This window comes from Notechis scutatus, chromosome 4 (assembly GCF_049901735.1).
Source record: "Notechis scutatus isolate UNSWTSFEM ecotype Mainland chromosome 4, rNotScu1.2, whole genome shotgun sequence".
Classification (NCBI taxonomy): Eukaryota; Metazoa; Chordata; class Lepidosauria; order Squamata; family Elapidae; genus Notechis; species Notechis scutatus.
In genome coordinates, this window is record NC_142012.1 from 123,677,236 (window position 1) to 123,703,822 (window position 26,587).

Below are 26,587 nucleotides of genomic sequence, written 5' to 3' on the forward strand. Positions count from 1 at the left end.
AGGGGAAAAATGAAGTGAGTGTCACAAGGAAAGCTTGGGGATTTCTTGAGAAGGACATGACCACAAGATGATAAATTTTTGTCTCAACATACATCCACACAAAAATCATCACAATGACGGAATCCCCAATTATAACTTCAAAAAAGTCAATCTTATAAACAACGATCTCTCATCCCTTGATTGGCAATTTCTATTCTCTGGATGCAATACTGTAGAAGACCATTCCAACATATTTTTACTTGAAGTCAAAAGAGCCATCAAACTATATGTACCATTAACAAACCCCAAAACCAGAAAAAACAAATGACCCATAACAATATGGAAGCTTCAATCCAGAAAGAGATCACTTTGGCGGAAAAACAAATCTGGTCACGTTGCCAACTTCAAAAGCCGATACAAAAATTTATGCCACCAGATAAAGACTGAATGCACCAATTATCACATTAAACAAGAAGAAAACCTTCTATGCACCAATTCCACCCATGCTTTCTACAATTTTGTAAACAACAAACTAAAAGACTCACGGTCCATCCCATCCCTGAAAGGACCTAATGGTAAAGACTGCAATGACGACACTATTAAAGCCAACCTCTTTAACACATTCTTTGGCTCAGTATTTGTAAACAGCAATGGATCATGACCAGTATTTCCTAGTCAAACCACAGACAACTACAATGATCTAATACAATCAATTTTACAGAAGACAATGTTGAAAAAGCACTACACAATCTAAAACCATTTCTATCTATTGGACCGGACAGAATATGTGCCTACTTCTTAAAAAAGCTATCCACTGCCATAGCTGAACCTCTAAGCATAATCTTTGAAAAATCTTTCAGGACCAGCTCCTTGCCAAAACTATGGTCACAAACCATGGTCATCCCCATCTTCAAAAAGGGAGACCCCAGCCTAATTGAAAATTACAGACCAATCTCTTTATGCTGCGTCACCTGTAAAATCACGGAATCAATTATTAACCAATCCATCATCCTCCACTTAGAAACAAACAACCTACTCTCTAATAAACAATTTGGTTTCAGGAAAAAACTATCATGTAATCTGCAACTCTTACACTGCAAAAACATATGGACAACACAACTCGATCAGGGCAAAGCAATAGACTTCTGTAAAGCCTTTGATTCAGTGGTACACGACAAACTACTCCTAAAAATGAAATCTTATGGTATCTCTGGACATCTGCATAACTGGATAGAAGCATTCCTGTCAAACAGACAACAAATGGTCAAAATTGGGAGCGTCCTATCAAATTTTGTACCTGTCAACAGTGGTGTCCCCCAAGGCAGTGTTCTAGGACCAACTCTTTTCATACTCTACATAAATGACCTCTGTGATCATATCAAGAGCAACTGTGTTCTCTTCACTTCATGATGTAAAGCTATTCAACACCACAGACAATACTACTACCCTTCAAAAAGACCTTGACTATTAATCAGAATGGTCAAACAAATGGTAACTTCAAATCTCAACAAATAAATGCTCTGTCCTACATTTTGGCAAAAAAAAATATATCAGAAAATAAAATACAGGCTGAATAGTCAAGACCTTGTTGATGATCCAAACTCTGTCAAGGATCTTGGAGTACTCATCTCTAATGATCTAAGTGCTAGAGCCTACTGTAACTACATAGCCAAAAAGGTATTAAGAGTTGTTAACCTAATCTTACGTAGCTTTTCCTCTGGTAATATTACACTAATAACTAGAGCATACAAAACATTTGCTAGACCAATACTTGAATACAGCTTATCAGTCTGGAACCCACATTATATCTGATATTAACACAGTTGAGAAAGTCCAGAAATATTTTACAAGAAGAGTTCTCCACTCCTCTACTTGTTGCAGAATACCTTATGCCACCAGACTCAAAATTCTAGACCTAGACAACCTAGAACTACACCACCTTCGGTCTGATCTAAGTATAGTATATAAAATCATACACTGCAATGTCCTACCTGTCAATGAATACTTCAGCTTCAACCATAACAACATAAGAGCAAACAATAGATACAAACTCAAGGTTAATCACAACAAACTTGATTGCAGGAAATACGACTTCAGCAATAGAGTGGTCAATGTCTGGAATACTCTACCTGACTCTGTGGTTCCTTCCCCAAACCCCAAAAACTTTAACCTTAGACCGTCTCCTATTGACCTCACCCCTTTCCTAAGAGGTCTGTAGGGGGCATGCATAAGCGCACCAACGTGCCTACCGTCCCTGTCCTATTGTTTCTTTTATTTTTCTTATATGTACCCATTTCATGTATTCATAACTATGTATATACTTATACTTATTATCTTGTAAGCAATTGACAAATCAAATAAATAAAATAAAAAATAAAATTTGTACAGAGTTCTCCAAAGAGGCTGCACATGGAATAGTATTGCATCTCACTTTATCTTATTTAGGAACAGTGGCAGAACACATCCTAAAAATAATAACACTTCACAATTCATTGTGTGAAGGAGCCATAGGGAAGACAAAGAAGGAAAGAGCAGTCTGTTTGGATTGTGAAAAGACATGAATGATGATGGGCAGGGCAAGTTCAGAGCTTACAATTCAGCAGTAGCTTGTGGGAGGCGCTCTGGGATCTTTGTCAGCCTCAGATTGGAACACTCGACCACATTGGCTTCACAGCGGCACTTGGCTGGGCAAACCACATCACTATGGCATTCACTGTTCAAGTGATAATCCTCCGTACCTGCCAGAAAAATGAAGTGTGAATTAAAGATAGCTGTACTGCTAGGGAACCTTCTTCTAAAAGACAAGGAAATGCTCCTTACTACTCTCTACACTTGGGTGTAATCATTGTCACTTCTCTGCACACAACAGAGAAGAGCAGGGATCATCTCCAAAAGCAAAATATTTCCTTTCTCTACCCCTGTGCTCTCAATAAAAAGAGCCTGATAGATCAGCCTGCAAGAATATTAAGCAGGATTTTCCATTGGTTAGCCTTCCAAATGTACTCTTACTATTTCATAGTCAAGAATAAAGGCAGTTCCACATAAGTGTTTTATGCCACTTCATCAGATCTCATTGTTCTTGCTTGGATAGATCTCATAATGCTTGCTTTTAAAAGTTAACTCTAGTTATAATTCTGCTCTGAAAACCAATTTTCCCATTGGGGTTTTCAGTTCATCTTCTAACTAACTCAGGCTATACATTGCTCTCTCCATCTGCCTCCGAAGTGGGGATTCTTGTTTTGGAGCTGCTGTAGCAACATGTAACCAAGGCCACTGTTGCATAAAGTACCTGGCTGCATAGTCCTCAACTTACAACCACAACTGAGCTCAAACTTTCTGTTGCTAGGTGAGACATTGATTAAGTTAATTTTGCTCCATTTTATAACCTTTCTTGCCTCACTTGTTAAGTGAATCATTGCAGTTGTTAAGTTAGTAACACTGTTGTTTAAGGGAATCTGGCTTCCCCATTGACTTGGCTTGTCAGAAGGTCACAAAAGGTGATCACATGACTTTGGGACACTGCAGCCATTATAAATATGAGTCAGTTGCCAAACATCTGAATTTTGATCATATGACCATGGAGATGCTGCAATGGTTGTAACTGTGAAAAATGGTTATAAGTCACCTTTTTTCAGTACCATTGTAACTTCAAATGGTCACTAAACAAACTGTTGTAAGTCAAGGACTACCTGTATTACCCCACATGTAATCCATTCTAAACCAAGGAAAGACTACGTTTTAAGGATTGTTTTAAACATGGTTGGGGAAGGAGAAGACAATGTTGTCCTGGGGGCACATGAACAGTGAAGGCACATTTTCTAGAACCCATCAGATGATATTGCTTAATAGATGAATCCTGGATACATCAACTCTGGATAAGCATACACAACAGGCAAAAACTACAGAAGATTGATGCTCCCTTAGATAACAAGGCTTATGCCACAAAAGACTTTACAGGTAATCACCAGTACTGAGCTACACCTGCAAGTTTTAACATAAGTTATTTAAACATAAGCCATTCAATCGCACTTGGAAGTTTTAACATAAACCATTCATCTTATAGGGCAATTCTGAAATTTCTGCTCAACAAAAAAAATGCATTCAATAAATACATCAATCCTATCATATGCCATTATAATATTTTCCTTTACCTGGAATGAAGTATTGTTCCTTGGCTGTAAAGAAAGGTGGGCAAAGAATATTAATGTAAATACAGCAAACACAACGCTTTCAGGTATATTAGAGCAGGCCTGTACATATGTTCTGGCACAAGATTTTTTTTTTTCAAATGAAGAGGTTAGAACACTTAGTCAACCAATTTATAGTAAACAGATCTATCTCTGTGTTCTAGACATTAACTAAGAGATTGAATTGCAGGCTAGTTGGTCATTTCAACCAAGCCATTCCTGTTGTTCACTTTCAGGGTGTAAGACGGCTTATGGTTTATATGTATCGTGATTCCTTAGATCTCTGAGCACAATAATATTTAAAAATGGGAGGTACTGAAATGCAAAGGAGGCATTATGTGAAGGAAGGAAGGAAGAAGGGAGGAAGGAAGGAAGGAAGGAAGGAAGGAAGGAAGGAAGGAAGGAAGGAAGGAAGGAAGGAAAGAAAGAAAGAAAGAAAGAAAGAAAGAAAGAAAGAAAGAAAGAAAGAAAGAAAGAAAGAAAGAAAGAAAAGATGGGAGAACGTTTCTTTATCTTTTTTATAGTCTGTTGTGTGTTGAGACAAAATCTCTTGAAAGGTGTGCTAACTAGAATATGCAAAGGGCACCCATTGTCACTCTCCTAGACCCAAATTCAAAAGCAACCCTATAGCAGGAAAGCAGCTCATACGGGAACAGCGGAATTTCTTGCTCTTGATCTGTCCAATCCGCTTATTGGCCAAACGCCGGGGACTGGCACAACGAGCACCACTTGTCTCAATAGGATTGGCACGCAAGAAGTCTGCCAGCCACTTCAGGTTGCAGTCACAAATAAAGGGGTTCTGGGCCAGATGGCTGCAGGAGGAAAGAAAAAAGAACAACTGAGTAAAACCATTCAGGAATCTGTGGGCAGCTCAGGTGGTTGATCTGAGAGCCATGTGTGGCTGCTAAGATGGTGCTTCTAGCCAGTGCAAAGCTGAATGCTTTTTCAGTAGCCCCTCTCTTTGGCAGCTCTCAAAGATCATAGAGGCATGTCAATGGCTCTGGAACATCCTCTAGGAATTTATTTTATTTTATTAATTCATGATTTATGGATTCATTAGGTTTATAACCTGCCTTTGTCACTTTGTCCTCCATTCCTTTTACCTCACACCAACCTCATGGAATGGATTTTGCTGACCCAAAGTTGCCTGATGAGCTTCCTGGTAATCTCCTGGTTCCTTTCCCCCAGACTCTGGCCTGCCTTCCCCTTAGCACTCCAGAATTCAAATCTTCTACCATCCTCCTACCACCCCATCATTACTGGACAAATCTGTACGGAAGCTGGCACTCACAGTGTCTGGATGGCACGCAGGGTGGCAAAAGTGCCTTTGGCCAGGGTCTGGATCTTGTTGTCATAAAGAGAGAGCAGTGAGAGGTTCTGCAGATCAGCAAAGGCATCTGCCCGAATGCAGTTAATCTTGTTGGCATTCAGTAGCCTGGAGTGATGGAGCAATCATACTGTAGTAATGTGCGCACATGCTGTGATAACAGTACTGGATACTTGACAAAATTATTTGCTCATTATGCAAAGGACCTACCCAGGTGCACCCCACCAAGTTACTACTAGTAAAGCTCACGCAAATAAATAAATTAAACCTGCATTTTAACCTGAAGTCAATATGAAAATTAAGTAAAGTTATTCTTTAATATTTGCATCGTTCAAGCAGCCAATAAATTGCATAAATAAATAAATAAATAATATTTGCATCTTTCAAACTGTATGATTAACTGTATTCATGCACATCTCACTAGGAATAATGTACCACATTTAACTGAGTCATGGAAACTGCTTGCAAAACTGTGGATTAGAAGAAAGAGTAAACAAATATATGTACAGGGTAATGTGTATGACCTTTCAGTAGTTGTCTTTAAGAACTGATGCAATTTATTTAAGGTTGGGAAAAATGACAAAAAGTATACAGCTATTTATCCATCCCTAATTCAAGCCAAGTAAAGGGACAGAGAGAAAAGTCCGCAGGGAAGATTGATAGGGCTATCAACAAACAATGTTTCCGTCTGGAATAATGCAGCTGGAAGGGCAATAAAGGTAGGCTAGGAAGAGATGTAGAAGCTGGTGCCGGAAATGAAATGATAGCGACTAGGGGTGAAAATCTGAGGAAAATATAAATGAGTAAGGCAGGCAGTGAGGAAAACAGAGTACAGTATCGTTAGTTTTTAAGCAATTGGGGAAGCTGTTAGTTTCTGAAAATAAATAATAACTATGTCACTGGAAATGAAGTTCTAGATGACTGTAATAGAGGCATCTAACGGTCTCCTACTATGCTGATATCCAGATAGCCACTTAGCTATTTATTACTTATTGGTGCTTACAGTAGTTGTAGTGCATAGAGGCCCCCAAATACTCCTTTGGGCAATTCCATGATCTTGTTCCCATACAAGACTCTGAAAAAGAAATAAAATCAGTCCTTGGATTAGCGATGCCCTGGATAGTGTATCGAGAGAGGAGGCTATCATGTATTGTTTAATCTTAGGCTCATTTTTAAATATACAGTTTCCTTATGTCAACAACGTTTTAGCATTTAAAAAAGATTAAAAACTGGGTTCCTATAAATATTGTATCCAATACACCCAAAATATGCAGCTCCTTAAGTCAGACGAATAGCTAAAACTCTATAAAGCAGCAGTTTTCAAACATTCCACTGCAAACCCCCTGAAAGGAAGAATTGCAATACTGTAGTATAATTAATCAGCATAATGGCATGAAAACCTGATTCACAGAAATATTTTCTCTCTGAAACTAACTAACTGACTATGAAAATGAATTATGAGGTAACTATTCTACGCATTGTATTTAGGAGATGAGCCAAATGAATTTCTAAAGAAGGAGATTTGGCAGTATCTAGAAACTGAAATAGCTATAGAAAATATTGGTCAAAGAATGACAGGAACAGAGATTTGCATCTTCAGGGAGTTCCAGCTTGGCATTTGCAGGATATTGTGTATTACTCTGGTTGGCATCAGTTAAGATGTGCAAGTGGAGTTACGAAAGAAGAACATTCTTTCTCAACATGCAAGCAGGAATTTGCATCCCTAACTGTAGTAATATATTTCATATGTTTTCCCCCACTGACTACTCACAGAGAGTTGAGTGAACGAAGGCCTTGGAAAGCATCAGGTGCAATTTCTGAAATCTGATTGTTGCTGAGGTCTCTAAAACATATAGGACAAAATCAACTTTCACAAACACTCAAAACCCTTGCCACTTTTCTTCCCTATAAACTCTTTCCCCAAACAGTATTTGCCATTTCAAGCTTAAAAGTCTTGAATTATAGATAACAATAAGTAGATATTTTCTGTGACAATGATGGACAGCAAAGGGACCACTTGACAATCTTGGAAAGCTGAAGAAATATATAACCCTTGGCCTATTCCTCATTTCTTCCATTCTTTACCCACATGACATAATATATTCTTGCACCACTCTCCTGAGATTCAGAGTTGGATTCATTCTTCCTGTTTAAGGATAACTAACCACACCTGTGGATTTCAAATGCCTTGTCTCTGATTTAGGTCTCATCAACCTAATTTTTTGTCCAGTTTATCCTTTCCTCTATGGATAATAGATAGACATCAAGAATAAAAAGTTAATTGTATAATGAGCAAAGACTGCACAAAGCCAAGAAAGCATAGACTAATCCAAAGGTGGGGAGAAATGTAATTGACAGAAGCTGAATGATTGGATGGAAATGATCTGTATCAAGACACTCACATCCTACGCAGCTTCTTGTATGATGAGAAGGCTCCAGGAGGGATGGACTTGATGCCATTGAGTTCCAGACGTCTATGTTATAAGCCAAGCATTAGAAAGAAAACAACTGGGGTACACCAATAAAAATAGATGAAATACCATATTATTCAGTAGGGGCATTTTAGAGAGCAAACAGAATCATCTGCGTAAGAGAAAGGAGAGTTTTTTCCCCTATCTGTACATGAGTCAAATTAGCATGACTTTCAGCTCAGCTTGCAGATTAATTAATAATATTTTTATACAATTAAATGGATGTATTATATGTTTTGGAAATCCATGCAGAGTTTTACATTTAGTGAAGCAATATAATCATATACACACTTTGCTATTCAGCACATTGTACATTAATTTGCATGCTACTTATGTGGATGTAATTGCATGATCACACAGTAAACAATTTCTCAATTATCTCAATCTGCAAATCTACATAATTCATTTTCCTAGTATAGTTACTTGGACATAATGCATGACTTAGTTACAAATTGTATTTAAGCCTGGATAAACCATCAGATTGTGTTCAAGTCTAATCTGGGCAGTGTAGCCTCATTTAGAGCCAAAACAACAACAACCCTCCTAGATAAAATTGCCCCTAACTCCACTGCTACTAGATCACATAATTATTTCCTACCCAACATGTTCCTACTCACATCTCTGTCATGGTTTCTGGTAAGTTGGCAGGAATGGCTGTTAGACCTTTGCCACGACAATCTACAATGCCATTGCTACAAGTACACATGGCAGGACAGGACCCAGATGAAAAACTGCAGATGTGGGTTCTGGTAGCATCATCTTGGCCTGGAGAGAGAAAAGGAGAAAGTTATTGGATTCTCTATACAAGAGGAGCAAAGATGAATGAATGCTTCTGCAGTGCAAACAGAGAAACAGGTTTTTGTACATGCCCTTAATCTTTGCTAGTGGATATCATGTTATAATGTGGGGAATATTTGGCTTGACCTAAGCCAGGGGTGTCCAACCTTGGCAACTTTAAGACTTGTGGACTTCAACTCCCAGAATTCCTCAGCCAGCTTTGCTGGCTGAGGAATTCTGGGAGTTGAAGTCCACAAGTCTTAAAGTTGCCAAGGTTGGACACCCCTGACCTAAGCAAAGGCATTTACTCGATGGAGCAACATCTTTCAACACAGGGTCAAATCTTTTCTCATTTTCTCCCATCTTTTTTCCAGTCTCGCATTATCCCTACCATACAGCTTCTATTTCTGTGAGATCATAAAATGATATATAAGGTGTTCACGTTCTCTGTTCTCTCACATTGCTAACCTGCTTTTTCCATTCTCTCTGATTTATTTACTCATTGCCCACTCAGCCTTGTTTAAGGGCATATTTGCTCCTTTCTTTTTACAGTTTGTATACTTCCTGTCCCTCAAAGTTTGAACTCGGTATTAGTTCAAAATGAATATGAGAGGCATCAGTTCCAGTAGGCAATGATTTCTTGCAGTCTCAAATCAAATATGGACTTATTATTTTTAGATATTTACATATTTCTAATCTACACTCTTTCCAGGTGCAGAGGGAAAAGGTGGTATAATGATTATATTTTTATTTCGGATTTGAAGAGTTTACACGGCTTTTAACTGTGAGAAAAGATTTAACACGCACACACACTCACGCACATAGTCTTTTATAGAAAGAAAAAGTTGAAATTGGAGGTGGCAGGAAGCTAGTAGTAATATTGGAGATGTTTTAAAGAAAAAGGATAGCTAGCAAGTGAAGATATTATACTGTCTCCTGAAGAGATCCATGTTATAGTGTGATTGAAAATTACTGAAGAGGAAATAGAATAAACATTTCTGTGGAAGAAGGAAGACAGCATGACATAAGGTCTATCTGTCTGGTGCAGACATCCAAACAGAGGAAACCATCCAAAAGCATTAACACTGTGTTAGCTGCAAGAGGTTGCTGGTTAGGTTTTTACCTGCATTAAAAAGTAGATTGAAATGGTCACCCAGATTTCTGTTTGCCTCTACAATGATGGCATTCACCCACCCACTGTTCCCGGAAGGCACTCAAAAAAGGGCCATTTGAGTTAGTCAACTAATCCACTAACCAACCTCAGACTGAGTCATGCCCAGGTTAATCAACTCCATTCAGTCTTTTGTATGTTAAGAATCATAATCCCAATCAGTTGTCCAATTGTCCAATTGGCTTTACTCCTTGGAGAATTTAGTAATAGCTCTATGCCCTGTTACAGCTTAGGACAGTCATGCTACTATATTAACAGAAGCAATATTATTGAAGGCAGGAAGATATTTCATCTTGGAATGGTACAGTAATTAGGTCATAAACAATGTGCTACATTCGCCCCTTCTTTAAAGGCAGATGCCAGAAGGCAGGGGGAAGGAGAAGTAATTGTGAAGCTCTGATGCATGCTTTAGTTGAATGTCACTTGGATAATTATCTGGCTGAAGGAGTAACTCTTACAGAGAAATAAATGTACTTCTATCCTTGATATGCCTCAAACAATAATAATATTTTAAAATGGGCTGGGTTCACATGAAGATCCTTGTATGCTAGATGTTATTTGATCAATCCAGAGAACCCATGACAAACAGAATTCTCTTCAGAATCACAGGTAATTGTTGCAGCATAAAACAATTTCTACTCTGCATTAACTAAAAGTAGAAATAGGAGTGCTGAGATCATATTATCGTAAAAGAAAGAGTAGTTATATGTGGAAGGCAAATTGGCAGGCTTAACCACTGACTCTTTGGTACAAGTGCCAGCTATCCGGTCTTGAACCTGAAAGCAGGCAAGACCCTCCCTCTGGTAGTTCTGGGAATCCTAAGAGGATTTTCGTCCAAGGCTTGGAAAAAAATTCATTCTGCCCCCACAGAGAAAGCTCCTAGCACTTTGCTGATGCCACTGACCTGAGCAGCTGAATTCATTCTTTTGGATTTCTGCAACATTTAGACCACGAAGGGATGGGGGACCAGCACATTGTGTGAAGAGTCCAATAGTAGGTCGCTGGCGGAGCCACTGGGAAAGCCAACCCAAATGACAATCACAGATCAGCTGATTGGAGTGCAAGCGGCTGCAGAGACAAAGTAAAGGTGTGGGAGGAAAGAAACAAAAAGCATCCTTTGCTTGATACTTCTGATTTGCAAAGCCAGTTCTAGAGACTAGGATAAAGCTTATGAATTTGACTTGGGGACATTTTCTTGAAAGGAGATTCTGATTCTATAGGATTAGGAATGAATTCCACAATAAGAAGTGGGTTGAGATGGTCACCCACCCACACTGCTCCTGGAAGGCACTCAAAAAAGGGCCATTTGAGATAGTCAACTAACCCAATAACCAACATCAGACTGAGTCATGTCCAAGTTAATTAATTCCATTCAGTCTGTTGTATGGTAAGAATCATAAACACAATTAATTGTCCAATTTTGTTTATCAAGTCTTCAAAAAAAAAAAAAGAACTGGAGAAAAAGTAGCCAAAGAAGCATCATGGCTAAAGCTGAGCATCACAGAACATATCTCTCAAGCATTGATTGGCAACAGTGGCCAAGCCAATGGGGGAAAGGCTACCGATGATAGATGTCTTGCTAGATCTTGTGGGATACTATATACTTTTTGAAATTGGGTTGGATTCTATGTTTCCTAAATGGTTTTTGTTTTTTACTGTATGTTGCCTGAACACCTAATAAAGAGATTTGACTGGTTTTGTGATTGTGTGAATTACATGTCCTTGGCCACACAGCTAAACTTTTGAAGATCTTCCCAAGTTATTATGGTATCTCACAAGTCAAGCTTTAATGTCTACCTGGATTTGTACAAGTAGTTTTTATAGCAACATAAGAATTGGTTCATGATTTCACCAAGTTTTTGTTTTTTGCTTTCCAGTCCAGCTTATAGCTCAGAGATTTTCTGGTGTTCTTCTATCCAAGAACTACCAGTATTGTCCCCATTTAGGTTTTCCAAAGTACCCTAGTTTGGCTACATGTTAACATCTGCTATGAGTCTCTTATTATTATAGAACTCCACATAATAAGACCCAGCATGTTGGGAGGATTTCATACTGTGAAAACATTAATTCTAAAGGTAATCTGCAAAATCTAAAATTTCCATCAGAGCCCCTTATATTTATTAATTTCTGGTTCATCGTGATACATATGATACCCAGTCAATAAGCTTCTACCTCCCCCACCCTATCACACCCAGGAGCCATTTCCTTGCGTGCTCACAAAGTGCGCAGTTTGGGCATATGATTGAAGCTGGAGATGGGTATGGAGCTGATATTGTTGTTGTTCAAAGTCCTGCAGGAATGAGAAAAAGGAAAAGCATCACTTAATACTTGAAATATATGATTTTAACTATCCGTCATCTACCTACCTACCTACCTACCTATTTATCTATCTATCATCTGTTATTTATTATATTTTTAGTCCACCTCACAAGAAAGTGAGTCTGAGCAGTGACTTAATTTAAACTTAATTAGAAACAAATACATTAAAACAGTCACAGTTAAAAAAATAAAAAAACATTGGGGAAGAAGATTCCACAAGGTCGGCACCATGGCAGAAAAGGCCCACCTCCTGGGACCCACCAGATGTAATTCCCTGGCAGACAGAACCTACAGCATGTCTTCTCCACCAGACTCATGGGGCAGGCAGATGTAATCAGGAAGAGGTGGTGTGTCAGATACCAAAAGGCATTAAGTCTGGGGAATTCCACTCCCAATCCAGAAATGGTACCAAGGAGCTCAGGCAAAGAGATTGCTATGCAGCAGGGAAAACTACAACAGCACAAAACCCAATTGATCCCTACAGGTCAGCTTAATGAGCAGGGTTTCATATCCAGTGACCTGTGGTACAGTGTTCTGAAAGCCATATGAGATCCCAAATGACAATTGCCACACTTCCACCCTGCCCCGGGATCTCTGCTGATGCCAGACTCAAACCCTAACTGGATATAGCTCCCGAAGTGATACATGCCCAGTTAGCCCTCTAAATTACTCATCATGAATTACCAATCAGTACTAAATTATTCATAAGGGGAGTTTAGTTCTTACAAACTAAACTTGCATTCAGAAGCAGCAGCTAAAAGCCTCTGAAAATCTGCTGACAGGATACCAGGGCTTAGACTGAGGAACTGACCACCAAACCAGGAGCAAACATCAGCCTCATGGTCCCTGAAAAGAAGTCACTCTGACTCTCATCATATTCCCCCACGCCCATCACGACCACAGTTCCCCCAAGAGCAGCCATATCTAAACCTCTCCGTTCCCCAAACTAGGAAGCAATTGCTGTCCTTATCAGCCACAGCCTGGGAGAGGAAGCTGGGCACCCTGAGCCACTTTAGACTATCAGATTAAGTGTTCAGTAGAAACACAAATTCCTATCAATCACATATGGGGGACCCCTTCTCAGTTTGATAACCATTTATTTATCTACTAAATGACTCTCCACAAATGGAAGGGCAGTCATGGGTTCTATGAATTCTCTTACAAAATCCACTTTCAAAGGGGGTGATCTGAGAGTACGTTGGCCATGGCTTCTAAGCCTGTAACTCAATCTGGGATGCAAAAGATAAGAACACCTTTTCCATCCTGGTGCCCACGTGTGCAGTGGAGGGATTCAATTTTTTTTACTACCGGTTCTGTGGGCGTAGCTTGGTGGGCGTGGCAGGGGAAGGATACTGTAAAATCTCCAGTCAGAGGTGGTATTTGCTGGTTCTCCGAACTACTTAAAATTTCTGCTACCGGTTTTCCAGAATTGGTCAGAACCTGCTGAATACCACCTCCGCACATGTGGAATTCAACTCCAAAATTCTGCAAACGGCATAACTACTACCGGTAATAATAACTCTGAGATTTGGAATCCATACATTTGGAAAATCCTGAGATTGGGGAAGGCTACAAAGTGGACTCTTGTATATTTCATTAAGAGAGATACTTACAATACTTCCAACCCCCGGAGAGCACGAAAGGCCCCTTCTTCAATGCAACTTATATGGTTCTTGTCCAGCTGCCTGTTTGAAGAAAGATAGGATAAAACTGCTATCTAAGCTAGATGTACTGTATAGTAAGATGTTCCCTACATCAGCACAGCTTTAGCAGATGAGAAGTGTAGGAATACAAGAAAACTGTGATCAGAAATAAGGAGGATTAGAGAACTGCAAGAACAAAGGATGGGAAGGTTTGATTGGGGAGATTATGATTCGGGTGGAACAGTGTCCACAAATATTGCATAATAAGTGGCATAACCTATTTATCTTCCTTTGCATAGGTAGGTTCCTGGGAGGGGTGAATAAAAATATGTATGCCAAGAGTACATATTCCCACCAGAGTATCCAAGTCATGAAGGTCACTTGGCTGCCCATCTAAAGCAAGAAAGCATTTATGTGGAGCAGCAGTGATGTAAGAAGAGCTGGAGAGGTTAGTGAGGATGGCAAAGCCATCATTTCATACTATGTGAGAAAGGCAATAATAAGCCACCTCTCTATTATACCAAGAAAACCACATGAATAGATAATGAAAATGGATTGACAATATAATATCAGATGATGAACTCTTTAGGTTTCAGAGTGCTAATTATATGTTTATGAAGTGGCTAGATTAAACTCTTTGGGATGTCTAGTTGTTGCTGTTTCCATGAAAAGAAAATCCAAAGCTGCAAAGACAAGAAATATAAGATTGGCTTATTTGATCAAGTTTAAGATAGATAATTAGTTATATTTGGCACCCCTTGTAGATTTTTTTCTGATAAAGAACAAATGACAAGAATTTGGGCTTTGATTTTAGTTAAGAGATGAGATATGAGGTGAAGAGAGTACATGCTGTGATAAATATGGTGATAAATTATTTACATTGTACTTATCGGGGTGAATGGGGAAGTTACTTCTTTTCTCTTTTTTTATTCTTATATTTTTTTTAGTTTATATAGTTTTTATTCTTTCTATTTGTAATCTTTAATTAAAAATTGTTTTAAAATTTTGGGGGGCCAATCTATATTCTCCAAAACACCTGAAGGCAGGACAAGAAGCAATGGGTGATAACTTATCAAAGAGAAAAGCAACCTAAAAATAAGGAGAAATTTCCTGACAGTTAAAACAATTAATCCATGGAACAACATGCTTCCAGAAGTTGTGGGTGTACCAACACTGGAGGTTTTTAAGAGGAGATTGGACAACCATTTGTCTGAAATGCTATAGGGTTTCCTGCCTGAGCAGGGGGGTTGACTAGAAGACCTCCAAGGTCCCTTCCAACTCTGTTATAGGTGGCCGTTGAGGCAAAAGTGATTTAATGGCACACAATCAATGATAAAATCAACAGCATAATGCAATGGCACACTATCCTGTCTACCATAGTCACTCACAAATTCTTGAGATCAGTGGCTCCACGGAATGCCTTTCTAGGCACAGCCTGAAGAAAGTTCTCACTCAGGTCTCTGCAAAAGAGAAATTTGAAGAAGAAAAAAGAATTTATCAATTAAGAGGAAGAGGGCTGACAAGGCAATAGAAGACAAGGCCTAGTGGACCCCAGATGCTTGGTCATCTTTATTATTGTTACACACATCAGAATTATCCATGTTGTTGCCAGCAGTCAACACTGATTTGATGGCACCTAATCAAGAATGAGTTCTGGAAATAATGATTCCACATTGTCTGCTCTTTTTAATAATTGTTACTTTGAATAACTTTGCAACAGAAAGATTTTGTGACCTATTCCTATAATTAATGATTTAGTTTTAAGAAGTTCAAGGAACTCTTCTTGCATTTATTGAAAAATCTTATATGTCAGTATTTTAACTTTTTTTTAAAAGAAAAAATATGTATCCTTGGATTTGGGCATGTATGTTGTGAGCCACATTGAAATCCTGATTCACAGATCTCTGTGCTCTGTCTTTTTCTTTCAACTTAACTTGTCCACTTTTTTCTTCATTCAGTTAGTATTTTTTAAATACTAAATGAATAATTTTGCTATAGGTAAATATAGAAAAATATGTACGAACAAGAAATAAGACACTAATAACAAAGTACTGTGGAGCAAACAAAAAAATCTAAGATAATAAAGTAACATATTCCAATATGTCACTAAAGACTTATAAAATTGATGATGTTTCAACAGCATTCAAACATCCCTGTGGAACTTAAAACTAAATGTTCTTGGTTAACACAGCAGAAATCAGTAACAAGTCCATAAACAATAGTATAAAATCAATACTGTAAGTTTTACTGATCGTATAAGTATAATTTGAAACATCTTCAAATTAAGATATTTAGATAGCTCTTACAGTACATTATAGTCCAAGTAGTTTCCAATTACAATTAAATTTTAAATTGGATTTATTTTTCAATTAGGATATTATTTAAGAATACTCTCACCGTTTAGTTAGCCTTTCTTCCAAAGAATGAATCAAAGAACTTTTCCAGTAAAAATCACATAGGATCCATTGAAGGGATAAATGGTTCAGCACAATTTAATAAAACTATCTCAGGTTGTAATGGAATTACAACTTTCCAATTTTTTCCCATTCTACTTTTAAACATTTCCAGTATTGTTGTACTTTGCAACATTGCTACCACACTTGAAAAAAAGAAAAATGATCCAACCTCTAAAATCTTTTTCAACATTTTTGGGGAAAAGCATTATTCATTATAGAAATCAAAACTGGAATATCATACCAAAGATAAAATGTTGTGTACAATTCTAAGTATAATTTTCAAAATATTTGATGCTCTTCTATTCAAATTCCCACTTTGTACCTCTACCCTAAATATTTAAATTCTTCATCCATTTGACATACAATCTTTAACTTTTTTATGTTCTGAATCATACTTTACTAAAACATTTAAACTGTGCTTAAGGATGTTCAATAGATGTTGAAATCAGTTATGTCTCTCAGAGTTCTTTCTTTTGTACAGTAATTCTTTTGTTGCTATGTGGCTGATTTGTTTGAAGTTGATGGACTGTGTATTTCACAGCATAAATAAAAGCTACCAAGATAAGACTGTGGAATTCATTACATATTAGTGGATTACAATGTATAAAACTCACTCTTTCAAACACAGACATACACACACAGACACACACAAAGACACATACTGCACTACATTGTTCAACAGTTTGCAAATAATTGAATGACAATATGTTGAACTAGATTCCAGCAGGGGGCAGAATAGGCTTTTAATTGACATTGGGCATATCCCTCCATTCTGTTTATAGTGTCTTGTTTCTAAGATCTTTGAGATAGAACATCTGGATTTGACATGTACATTGGAGATGTCCTGATTACTGCACATTTTGTGCCAAGCAACCAATCATAAGTGATTCATGGCATAGTAGAAACATTTCTTTTATAATAGATATGCAATGCATTTGTGCTGATGAAAGCTAAGGCTATCAGATGTGGTTTGCAAAACACCAAGCAACTCTGCCATCTAGTAGGTGTCTGGGTTTTTGCAAAACAGATCTGTTAGCCTTAGGAGAGACAGAACTAGTTTCATATCTTGCTGCACAAATTACATTGGGCATTTTCTGCTCATGGAGAGAAAGTATTGCCTTGAAAACACCTGCCTTCATTTCCTCACAGGACTGCTTTATACGAGGCAGATTTTTTTTTGCCTCTTTCTTCTCCCTAGTTCAGAAAGTTGCCCCAGGCAATGATTAGTAGTGCACACACTCTAGTGGTCCACTAGTATGGCAGTATATACTAATTCACTGAGTATTACTATTAAACATCCTGGTGACCAAAACAAAGGTTTAATAGGGACCATTGTTCTGCCAAGAAACCAAGGAGTTTCTGTCAATTCTGTGCCACCAACCTGTGCTTTTCAGTAGCAACACAAACATGAAAGCATGAAAGAATAAAATTCTCTGTAGGGACAATCTTCAAGAGTACTGTTTTTCTCACAATTTAAGTTTTTCATTCCAATTTCTTAAACCATATAAATTGCTTTATTATAAAATGGGACAGCATTGATAGATTTAATAGATCCCCGAAGATGTATCAGCTCAGCTCATACACTCCTTCCTATTGAGAATTTTTATTCACTTTTGGATTGTTGCCTCTCTTCTGCTGTTAGTCAACAAGACCTCTGTAAAACTGCCACAGAACTGTGGGATTGCAGGGCTTGGAAGAATAACGAAGTGTCTGACCTTTAGAGATCTTCTCTTCCAGAGACAGCTTCCTTCAGGATCTTTTTTCCCCTGGAGGAAAGGAAGGGGTTCTTTTGTACAACTCTGATTTCAGTTTCATGGCTTTTCCAGGGAACATTAAGCTGCCACTTTCCCAGACATGAACTGCTCCAATGTTGATAAATAACACTTTGGAGCAAGTCAGACAGTTTGTCTGACTTTAGAAGAATAACCTGGCCGCTATTTCCCCCATCCGGCCATTCATTCATGCTGAGTCAGATAAATGGATATCCAAAGACAAGCAGCTTTATTACAGAATAAGAGATCACTACCTAGCAATGAGTGGGAAACTAGCTGAGCATGTGGTTAGACCCATCTGCCTCACCAAGCATATTCCTGGCAATGCAGATAACTGTTCTACACAGCTGAATCATTTTAAGGCCCTATTTTATTCATCTCCAATTTTATGCTACTTTATTATTTGTTACTTAACTAAGGATAAGCAAAAAATATTTTTTGGGTTTGGATTTTAATATGAACTGATCTAATTTGTATTCCTTCATGCTGTAACTGGGAATTAATTATTTTTTAATTTTTTTCATATTTATTTCCATATTTAATTGTGTGATAAAATTCTGATTTAAAAAATGACTACATGTATATGGGGGTGGAAGAGTGGATTAATAAAACTCTAAGGAAATTACACAAAATCATATATTCTTTCTAATTACATATGATTGTTTCATTGTTTTAAAGTTTCAATTTCTAGTACTCCCTCTCACACCCCTCTCTTTATTTAATCAGAGAATATCACAGTATAAAAATTTAGACAAAAAGTTTATGATTTTGAATACTTGTAAAACAATTTGAAATTTTAATTATGTACAAATGAGGAATATGTAATTGCTAAAATGTATGAATTTCAAAATTTGTTGTTTGAAATTTGAAACAGAACTAATGAAAGAATGTATGATAAAGTGGGCTAAATTTTTTGGTTACAATATACAAATGGAAAAAATGGAAAATATGTGATATACACTATGTTATAGTCATAAAGGCAATTTTTATAAAATTGTCATCAGAGAAATTGTCAAGAGTGTATAATGGTGCCTCAAATTCATGTAGGAAATGCAAACAAGAAAGTATATGTGATCATGTTTGGTGGACATGTGAAAAGGCTAGAACATTTTGGATTCAATACATACACTGAGATTTCCAGGTTGAGTTCTTTCATTAGAGAAAAGATCATATCTGCATTTATTGCTGACTGGAAATCCCTTATAGGTAGTAGTTCTTGATTCACAACCAGTCACTTAGCAAATTTTCAAAATTACAACAGACCCCGAAAAAGCTAAATTCGACCTGGCTTTGATGCCTCTGCCCTCCTTGGCAGTCACATTTTAGGTGCTTGGCAACTGGCCTGAATTTATGGCCATTTGCAGCATCCTGTGACTGTGATTTATGACATTTTGTTAGAAACTGGCATTTACTTCAGGTTTCCAAAAAAACCCATCCCATAGCTTACATTGGGTTTGCTTATCGACCATAGTGTTTGCTTAACAATTGTGGAAATCACGTAATGACTGTGGTGTTTGCTTAACAACAACAACAAAAATATCATAAAATCAGGGATAGTCATGTGGTGAAGTGCTTTATGACTTTCACAACTGAAATTGAAAGCCCAATAATGGATGTAAGTCAAAGGCCACTTGTATACATTTTTTGTGATAAACAAAAAAAATGAATGTATGATTCATGGTTTGAAAAGATTAGACAGGATAGGTACACAGAAGAGTACATAGAAAGAAGAGAATCATGTTGTAACTTTAGAGAAAAAGATAAAGCCCAGATTCACTTACTTGAGTTGGGCAACTATAGAAATTGAATAAATAATAAATAAAATGCACATGATAATTATGGAAATACATATAAATGTTTATGCAGACTTTAAGAAATCACAAACTGACGCAAAAATGGGATAAAATGTGTTTAATAAAATAAATTAACAATTATAAAGTATCAAACAGAGTAATCTAGACCTATTTATAACCTATAAGCAGAAGATCAAACTCAATGAGATTTGCCATAAATAAAAGCATTAAATTACACTACAATTTAGTACATAGGCATAGGTTCAGTGTCCTCATACACAGAAGTCATGATTCAGCTTTTACATTCTCTTTCCCTCCTTTTGCCTCTCCTGACAGCCATTCGAGAGAGGAGAAAGGCAGGGGTACCAAGATACCCTGGATCTGATGAAAAGCATGGATAACCAAGGGGGCAGGTATCTCTGAATTAAAGTTAATGCAATTCTCCCATCAGTTCTTGGGTGACTTGACCTCAGTAGCTTCCCTCCAACATAATATCAAATTTTCCAGCACTGACATTTGCAGACTCCAATCAATCTTCACAAACCATCAGGATCCTGTCAAATGTGTTATAGTGACGGTATCGAGAAATGCCCTATATTATACTTAGCATGTGACCGTATGATTTAATGCCTGGAAACTAAAACTCCCCTCTGATCGAATGACCATGACTTTAAGACCAATCTAACAAAATTTCTAATTTAGTTGTTATCCCATCCTACCACAAATTTATGGCACCGGAATTGCACAAGAACACGTGTCTGCCTCAGCACCCGATGCCTGTTATCTTTGTCTCCTACATCATGCCGTATATGTTTTGGGCATGTCATCTATAAGGCCTATCTGGGATGGGTGTTTGACTGAAATCAAGGTCTCCCAATGGGCTGGCCAGCATTCAGCAAGGAACTGAAGCCAAACTATCTGACATCCATAGCACACAGCTTTCTCAGTGGGGTGCTCGCTCAGACAAGCAAGCCAAACATTTAATCTCCTGCCCTACAGGGCCAGGCTGAGCCAGATGCAATAAGGGGATGCAATGGTATTATGTGCCTCTCATTCTCTTGACTAATCCCAACTTCACACTTTAACCTGATTGAAGCATGTTTGGCTTGCTAGTTCCTTGTGCTGAGAGGATTAGGGCTGGACACAGCAGGTTGATAATTGCTTCTTACTGCCTCAGATCAACCATTCTATTTCCAATGCACAGTTGCCATCAGCGAAACAATCAACTTGCAGTTGTAGTATTCCTTTCTCAAATTTTCACCCCACTTATGCCATTAGATATGTAAGCAAGCAAGAATCTTGATGTATTTTAAAGGCTAATAAAATTTGAATTTTAGTTCATCTTTCTCTAACTCAGAATAAAAAAGGACTCATGTAGGAGTTGGAAAACCAGCCAAGTCATTGAGGAATAATATGTACTAGCAGCCCAGAACAGTAGAAATGGTGTATCAAAATAATAGGTTAAGGAATAAAAAGAGGTTAAGTTTGGTAAAACAACAAAAAGTTAACAAAAATAAAATAATCATTACAACAGTTGCTCAAATTCTCAATGGTTTGCCTGATAAAAGGCTATCAGGTCACAACAACAACAACTATTCACTTATTACTTTGATTTAATTTTTTTTTTCAAAAACTAAGTATAAGTTCCATGAGTTAATTATGAAAAGCAAGTTGAAAAGGCAAGGGTGGAGCATGAGCTTGATAGAAATGTGGTAATGGAAGATCTATTTACTTTGAATCTCCAAGACCAGTTGAATTTCATCTTAGGAAAATAAATCTTTATACATCATATCCAAAAAATCATGGAGCACTGATGAAGTACTAACTCACTGGGATGTTCCTATCCTCAAATGGGGGAAAAGGAAAATCATGCAAACTCAGTTCAGTTCACCTGAAACCTGGGAAGATTCTTGAGAAGATCATAGCAAATCTTCTATACAAAAAGATCTGTAAGCAATTTGAAAACGATGCAGTGATTACCAGAAATATGAGTGGATTCTCATAATCTAGACATTAAAATTATTTTATGTTTTGATTAGGTAACTTCCTCAACAGATTATGAAAATCCTATAGACAAAACAAACTGGGACACCAGCTAAGTATCTGACAAACTACCCTTTTCGTGAAAATGCTAAAGTATTAGCTCGATGACATGACAATTAAATTGATGCATAGTTTTCTTCAAAGCTGCATTTAAAACTGTTTATAAGTGCTTTCACATTCAGTTGGAAAAACATATTTGAGCCTTCTATTCTTCATTCTTCTCAGGTGGCTGAGGAACTCTGGGAGTTGAAGTCCACAAGTCTTAAAGTTGCCAAGGTTGGAGACCCCTGGCATGGAGGATGTCAAAAGTAGTAACATTTTCTTTTTCTCAATGGAATAATTCTTGATGGCAAACTAAATATGAATCAGAAGTAAACTGACTCCAAAACAAGGAATTCAATTTTAAGCTGTTTCAAAATCATTGGAGGAAGTGCTTCAGCTTATTTTTGTCAGAACCAGTCTTGAATACTGTCTCCTGTTCTGGCCATCAGACTTCAAGAATTCAGAGAAACTAAACGATTCGGCTAAACTAAAGCCATGAGGATGATCAAGGGACCGGAAACTAAGTACTGAAGAGAGTCTGTATGAGCTGGGCATATTAACCTTGAGAACACTGAGGAGAATTACCTTCAAATGCATGAAAGGCTGTCACACGGAAGTGGCTCCAGTGATGCTTGCTATCATTCCAGAAATTGAGTAATGGATTTAAGTTACAGGAAAGGGATTCAAATTGTTAGGAAAAGCTTCCTAACAATAAAAGCAGCTCAAGAGTAAGTCAAATACTCAGAGGGCTCTGTTTCATTTCACTCATCAAATCTGTTGGATTCCTGTACTGAGCAAAGACTGCACTCAGAGACCTGAAGGGGTCTTCTAATTCTATTAACTTCTTATTTCTCTTTTCCATACTGGGCATGACTTAGCTTATGCTGAGCTATCTTTCCACCTAACTAGATGGTGCAACCTAGTCCCTTTTTACCTATTATAAAATTAAAGAGCCAATTTCCATTTTTGATTCATTTACTCTAAACCACTGCCAAACAATGGTCATTTGCAAAAATAAATCAAGCAAACGTAAATTCATTTACACTATAAATTCACTCGCCAAAACCAACACCAACCATAAGAACCTCCGTTGTCGCCCTGACCTAACCATACAGCAATGTGCCCGCTCCCATGTACTCCGCACTGAACTCAAAAAACGTCTAGACAATGGAGTGAAGGACCTGTACATTGACTACCATGCTGACTGTATCAAAAGTAAGTCACACAACCCGCAACTCAGCTTTAACCTTCAACCACAACCCTACCTCAACCAATCCACCATCACCCAAGACGAGGCACGCATGCCCCTAACTACCTCAATTCCAACTACTGCTGGCCTTAAATGCAAGCTACTCAATGCAAGAAGCCTTGCGAATAAAATACCTGAATTTTTCCTCTTACTAAATATGGCTAAATTTGACATCATATTTGTCTGTGAAACATGGCTCAAGGCATCTCTCCCTGACTCCATTACCACAGTAAGAGACTATCATGTTTACCGATCAGATCGTGAAAATCGTCGAGGAGGTGGTGTTGCTATCTTCTATAAAAAGTCCTTACATCTAAAAAACATCCAAGTTACCCAGGAGCTTGCTCTTCCTGAGACCATCATCTGTGAACTATCCTTAAATATCACATTTCGATTCTTACTGGGTTACAGAGCACCTGATTATGACATCGAACATGTAAACAAGCTAAATACACTACTAACATGGGCAGCATCCTGCCCACACGCTTTTATCTTCCTTGGTGATTTCAATCTATCTCATATTGACTGGACCCTAAATGAATGTACAACTGATCCCATACATGAAACCTTCTACAATGCTGTTACAAATCTGGGACTGGAACAACTAGTAACCAACAACACTAGACTAAACAACTGCCTCGATCTCATCTTCTGCAATAGTTTGAATTTAATTTATGGAATACAAACTAAAGAACCCTTTTCCAGCAGTGACCACAATATGATTGACTTTTGTCTCAACATACGCCCACACAAAAATCATCACAATGACGTAATCCCCAATTATAACTTCAAAAAAGGCAACTATGATCTTATAGACAACGATCTCTCATCCCTTGATTGGCAATCTCTATTCACTGGATGCAATACTGTTGAAGACCATTACAACATATTTTTACTTGAAGTCAAAAGAGTCATCAAACTATATGTACCAACAACAACTCCCAAAACAAACAAAAAACAGATTACCCATAACAAGAAGGAAACTTCAATCCAAAAAGAGATCACTCTGGTGGAAAAACAAATCTGGTAACATTGCCAATTTCAAAAGCCGATACAAAAATTTATGCCACCAGATAAAGACTGAATGCACCAATTATCACATTAAACAAGAGGAAAAACCTTCTATGCACCAATTCCACCCGCGCTTTTTACAATTTTGTAAACAACAAACTAAAAGACTCAAGGTCCATCCCACCCCTGATAGGACCTAATGGTAAAGACTGCAATGACGACACCATTAAAGCCAACATCTTTAACACATTCTTCGGCTCAGTATTTGTAAACAGCAATGGATCATGCCCAGTATTTCCTAGCCGAACCATAGATAACTACAATGATCTAATACATATCGATTTTACAGAAGACAATGTTGAAAAAGCACTACACAATCTAAAACCATATCTATCTATTGGACCGGATGGAATATGTGCCTACTTCTTAAAAAAGCTATCCACTGCCATAGCCGAACCTCTAAGTATAATCTTTGAAAAATCTTTCAGGACCAGCTCCTTGCCTAACCTATGGTCACAAGCCATGGTCATCCCCATCTTCAAAAAGGGAGACCCCAGCCTAGTTGAAAATTACAGACCAATCTCTTTATGCTGCACAACCTGTAAAGTCATGGAATCAATTATTAAACAATCCATTATCCTCCACTTAATTACGTCGTCTTCGGTCTGATCTAAGTTTGGTATATAAAATCATACATTGCAATGTCCTACCTGTCAATGAATACTTCAGCTTCAACCATAACAACACAAGAGCACACAATAGATACAAACTCAAGGTTAACCGCACCAAACTTGATTGCAGGAAATATGACTTCAGCAACAGAGTGGTCAATGTCTGGAATACTCTACCTGACTCTGTAGTTTCTTCCCCAAACCCCAAAAACTTTAACCTTAGACTATCTCCTATTGACCTCACCCCTTTCCTAAGAGATCTGTAGGGGGCGTGCATAAGCGCACCAGCGTGCCTACTGTCCCTGTCCTATTGTTTCTTTTATTTTTCTTATACGTACCCATTTCATGTATTCATAACTATGTATATACTTATACTTATTATCTTGCAAGCAATTGACAAATCAAATAAATAAAAATAAATAAAATAAATAAATAAATGTCTTCTGTGGTGAATATGCCAAAGGCAATGGTTTCTCTACCAGCTTTGCTGTTCTTCTGCAGCTTGTTATTAGTCAGTAGAGCAGGGCACTGTAGCAGGAAGGGGGAAAGATAGTTCTAGAGGTCTGCCAATGTTTTTTTTAAGTAAATGTTTCTCTTCCTCAAGCCTCAGTTAGGCATCTTCCAAGTTTAAAATTATATGAAATAAAAGAAATCCGGACAGATGCAGTATGGGAAACTAACAAATAAGCAAAAGCTTATTTCTCTGTTTCCTCAGATGAAATGATGGAGATTTGTTCTGTTCTTCACAACCTGATTGGAAGCCTGTTGAGAGAAGGTGGGGCCAACGAAGGAGTTGACAGATCTGAAGGAACTCAGAAAATATTGTGACGGAGAGAACAGAGCCTGAGCCAAATATCTGAAGTGAAGGGTTGCTAGCAATGAGAAAAGGGACATGTTTATGCCTCTCAACACTCCCAAAACATGCTTCTGCTCGTGCTTCCTACTGTTGATCTGACTTTACCTCTGCAATAATGGATGATAAAATGCAACTGATTTTCCACATCTTCAGCTGGCTTTGGAAGATACTAAAGTACAGGAATGAGATCTAAGACTAATAGGACTTAGGATAACTTAAGCCTGTCTCTTTCATGGGAGGGGATGAGATAAAGGCTAAATCATGGAGGCAAGGAGGGAAATTATGTCAAGGCATGAATGAGTCATGCAAGTGGGAATAAGGCTTTTAAAGGCTTTCATATCACAGTATCTTTGTGTTTCTTCTTGTCAGAAAAGCCATGGAATATTGGCTGGTTAAAGTTGTGTGTGTGCATACTGTGTGTGTGTGTATAGATAGATAGATAGATAGATAGATAGATAGATAGATAGATAGATAGATAGATAGATGTAATGCTAATCTTTTCTTAGAAAATAGATGTTTCCTGGTACTAACTTCCATTCCTATGGGACATTAGGCCTGCTTGAAAGCTGCTACAACACCTGCTACCATTCCTCTCAAGTCCCCCCCAAGATCTGCCAGTACCCCACCTCCTGCTCTGGAAAACTCACAACACCCTATAATGCAATGCATTCTCTTGTCACTTCGGGGATAGGAATGAAAAAAATCCCTATGGAGCCAAAATTTTAAGAGGTTTCACAACTCCTCCCATCCAGCTGGTCACTAGCACCACCAAAACAGCAGGCAGCCTTGAAACCATCCATCTCATCTCTCCCCGCATGAT

At 37.8% G+C, this 26,587-nt stretch overlaps 1 protein-coding gene across 3 annotated transcripts in view; it reads right to left on the reverse strand.

Annotated features, from left to right (window-relative positions):
• Positions 1-26,587, reverse strand: part of SLIT1 (slit guidance ligand 1) — a 135,510-nt gene that overhangs the window by 27,075 nt on the left and 81,848 nt on the right. For all 3 annotated transcript variants that reach the window (XM_026673147.2, XM_087964700.1, XM_087964701.1), the window contains exons 5-16: positions 15,263-15,334; positions 13,845-13,916; positions 12,131-12,202; positions 10,817-10,980; positions 8,582-8,729; positions 7,896-7,967; positions 7,265-7,336; positions 6,497-6,568; positions 5,458-5,601; positions 4,815-4,978; positions 4,131-4,154; positions 2,573-2,717 (exon numbers count right to left, since the gene is read on the reverse strand). In XM_026673147.2, the coding sequence (XP_026528932.2) occupies positions 2,573-2,717; positions 4,131-4,154; positions 4,815-4,978; positions 5,458-5,601; positions 6,497-6,568; positions 7,265-7,336; positions 7,896-7,967; positions 8,582-8,729; positions 10,817-10,980; positions 12,131-12,202; positions 13,845-13,916; positions 15,263-15,334 (1,221 nt within the window). The remainder of the gene's footprint in view (positions 1-2,572; positions 2,718-4,130; positions 4,155-4,814; positions 4,979-5,457; positions 5,602-6,496; positions 6,569-7,264; positions 7,337-7,895; positions 7,968-8,581; positions 8,730-10,816; positions 10,981-12,130; positions 12,203-13,844; positions 13,917-15,262; positions 15,335-26,587) is intronic.